The sequence below is a fragment of the Dasypus novemcinctus genome, chromosome 23, assembly GCF_030445035.2.
Source record: "Dasypus novemcinctus isolate mDasNov1 chromosome 23, mDasNov1.1.hap2, whole genome shotgun sequence".
NCBI classification, from domain to species: Eukaryota; Metazoa; Chordata; class Mammalia; order Cingulata; family Dasypodidae; genus Dasypus; species Dasypus novemcinctus.
Window position 1 is genome coordinate 502,113 of NC_080695.1, and position 2,893 is coordinate 505,005.

Genomic DNA, 2,893 nt, shown 5'->3' on the forward strand with positions numbered 1-2,893 from the left:
AGCCCTGCCTGGGCCTGGGTGGGGGGCGAGCTCCACTTGCTGGGCCCACCCTCGGACCTGTGTGCCCCGAGGTGGTGACTGGAGGTGGGCAGCCTTGCCAGGGCCCTGGGTCTGGACCACCCACTTCCAGCCCCTCCCCCAGCCCCACCCAGGCCTGGAAGGATAAATGGGGAGGGGGCAGCGCACTGGGTAGAGAGCAGCAGGCGGACAGGGTGAGGTCCCACCTCTGAACCTCAGATCCCGGCCCAGACCCCGGCCCAGAGGCTGCCCGGGTCCCTGGGCCCCTGACCCCTGGGCCTGGCCCCGCCCGCGGTGCTCAGGCTGCCGCCTCCTTGCTCCGTCCAGATGCTGCCCCTGCTGCTGCTGGCACTGCCCCTCCTGGCCAGCGGGGTCCACGCGGCCCCTGGTGAGTCTGCCCCCCGCCCTGCCCTGCCTCCCCCTAACCCCACAGTGGGGGTGGGTCGGCTTAGAGAAGCCCCCCAGAGCCCCAGAGAGCTCCAGGTGGGGGGCGCTGAGCCAGGGTCCAGCTGTGGCCGCCTCTGACTCCGCCCCCTCCCAGCCCCCGACCAGGCCCTGGAGCGCGGGGCCATCATGGGGGGACAGGAGGCCTCCAAGAGCAAGTGGCCCTGGCAGGTGAGCCAGCGCCTCCACGCGGCCTTCTGGGTGCACATCTGCGGAGGCTCCCTCATCCACCCCCAGTGGGTGCTGACTGTTGCCCACTGAGGCGCGGTGGCAGGACGTGGCTCCCCTGGGGTCCAGGGCGCTGCGGGTGGGGTTTCCGAGACCGGGGGTTGCTCAGAGGCTGGAGGATCCAAGGGCTGGCGGGTGAGTCGAGGAAACTGGGGGGTCCAAGAGCCCGGAGGCGGGTTTACGAGAGCCTGGGGGGTGTCCAGGGCCTGGGGGTGGGGGGCAGGGATTTGAAGGGGGAGTTCGGGGGGGGGGCTTGCAGGGGCTAGACCAGAGGGTTCAGGGGATTGGGGGGCCTTTCAAAGCCGGGGGTCTGGGGGCGCTGGAGAAGGGAGGTCGGGGACTGACTGGCCCGAGCCCGTGGGCCCCTCCCCAGGGAACGCGTCAGCCCCGACGCCTTCCGCGTGCAGCTGCGCGAGCAGCACCTGTACTACGGGGACCGGCTGCTGCCCGTGAGCCGCGTGCTCCCGCACCCCGGCTACTACTTGGCGCAGGAGGGCGCGGACATCGCGCTGCTGGGGCTGCGGTCGCCCGTGAACTTGTCCAGCCGCGTGCAGCCGCTGCGCCTGCCCCCCGCCGCCCAGGCCTTCCCCGCGGGGACGCCGTGCTGGGTGACCGGCTGGGGCGACGTGAGCGACGATGGTGAGGGCGAGGTGCGGGTTGGGCGCGGTGCTGGATGAGGCGCGGGGCGCGGGGCGAGGGGCGAGGGGCGCGGAGGAGAGGGCAACGGGCGGAGGTGCGGGGCGCGGCGCGGGGTGCGGGGGGAAGCGCTGGTCGGGCGCGGTGAGTGGGCCGAGGGCGCGAGGTGCGGAGCGGGGGTCGTGGCGCGAGTGCGCGGGCGCGGGGCTGGCTCAGTGCGGACGTGAGGCGGAGGGCGGAGGGCGCCGAGCGGGCGTGGGATGCGGGGCGGGCGGGACGGGGCGCGGCTCCGGAGGGAGGTGCTGGGTGAAGCACGGCCCCGGGGCCGTGGAGAGGGGCGGGGGCGGCGGCTCGGCCCCTCCCGCCCCAGCGCCCCGCTCGTCCCCGCAGAGCCCCTGCCCCCGCCCTACCCGCTGCGGCAGGTGAAGGTGCCCGTCGTGGACAACGGCGACTGTGACGCCCAGTACCACAGCGACACCTCCACGGGGGACAGCGTCCGCATCGTGCGCGACGACATGATGTGCGCCGGCCGCGCGGGCCGCGACTCCTGCCCGGTGCCCCCCCGCTGCCCACTGGGCTCTCCCCCACCCCCAGCGACGCAGGTGCCTGCCGGTGCCGAAATCCTCCCTCGGCCACTTTCCAGCAGGTGGGGGGAGGCTCTCAGTGGGGGTTTTGCGAGTGTTGCTTTTTTTTTTTTAGCATTTAAAAAAATGTATTGAAGTGTATCGCATGTACATAAACATACATAAAGACTAAGTGTATAGTAACGGGTGTGAATTTACACATCAAGCCTACAGACCATCCTACGTGACATCACACGTCACCCTGCCAGCAATACCGTGCTTGTTGTGGAACATTTTAACTAATGATTAAAGAGCATCCTCGAAATATTCCAACCACCCCAAGTATCTTACATTGGGTGTATTTCCCCCACCCACCATATTCTTCTTATTTTTTGCATCATTTATAGATGAACATACATAAACAACAAGTGTATAGTAAAAGTTGTGAACTTACAAAGCAAAGATACATAACATCATACACGGTCCCATACATCAACCCTCCACCAACACCTTGTACCGTTGTGAGACATTTGTTAAAAATGATGAGAGAATATTGTAAAAATCTTACTACTAGCAATAGGCCTTATCTCACAGTTGGTATATTTTTCCTCCAACTCACCCTATTATTATTTTTTAAATATATTTTTTACTGATTTTTAAAAGATACATAGATCACGCAAAATGTTACTTTATTTTTTTTATTCTTTTTTCTTTTAAATATTACATTCAAAAAATATGAAGTCCCATTCAACCCCACCGCCCCCACCCCCCACTCCCCCCACAGCAACACTCTCTCCCATCATCATGACACATCCATTGCAACAAAATGTTACTTTAAAAAATACAGGAGGGGGAAGCGGCTGTGGTGCCATCAGCTGGGCTCCCGTCTACCACGTGGGAGGCGCTGGGGTCGCATCCCAGGGCCTCCGTGTGCAGGCAGCTCGCCCACACGCCGCAGAGAGCCACCGGCCCACAAGCGCCGTGGAGAGCCCACTCGGCAAGGT

At 64.1% G+C, this 2,893-nt stretch overlaps 1 protein-coding gene across 1 annotated transcript; it reads left to right on the forward strand.

Annotated features, from left to right (window-relative positions):
- Positions 1-345: 345 nt before the first annotated feature.
- Positions 346-2,281, forward strand: LOC131275670 (tryptase delta-like). The gene is made up of 4 exons (XM_058286724.2): positions 346-406; positions 560-679; positions 1,045-1,329; positions 1,717-2,281. Exons 1-4 carry the CDS (start codon positions 346-348, stop codon positions 2,043-2,045), a joined length of 795 nt encoding a protein of 264 aa, XP_058142707.2. The 3' UTR covers positions 2,046-2,281.
- Positions 2,282-2,893: the final 612 nt, after the last annotated feature.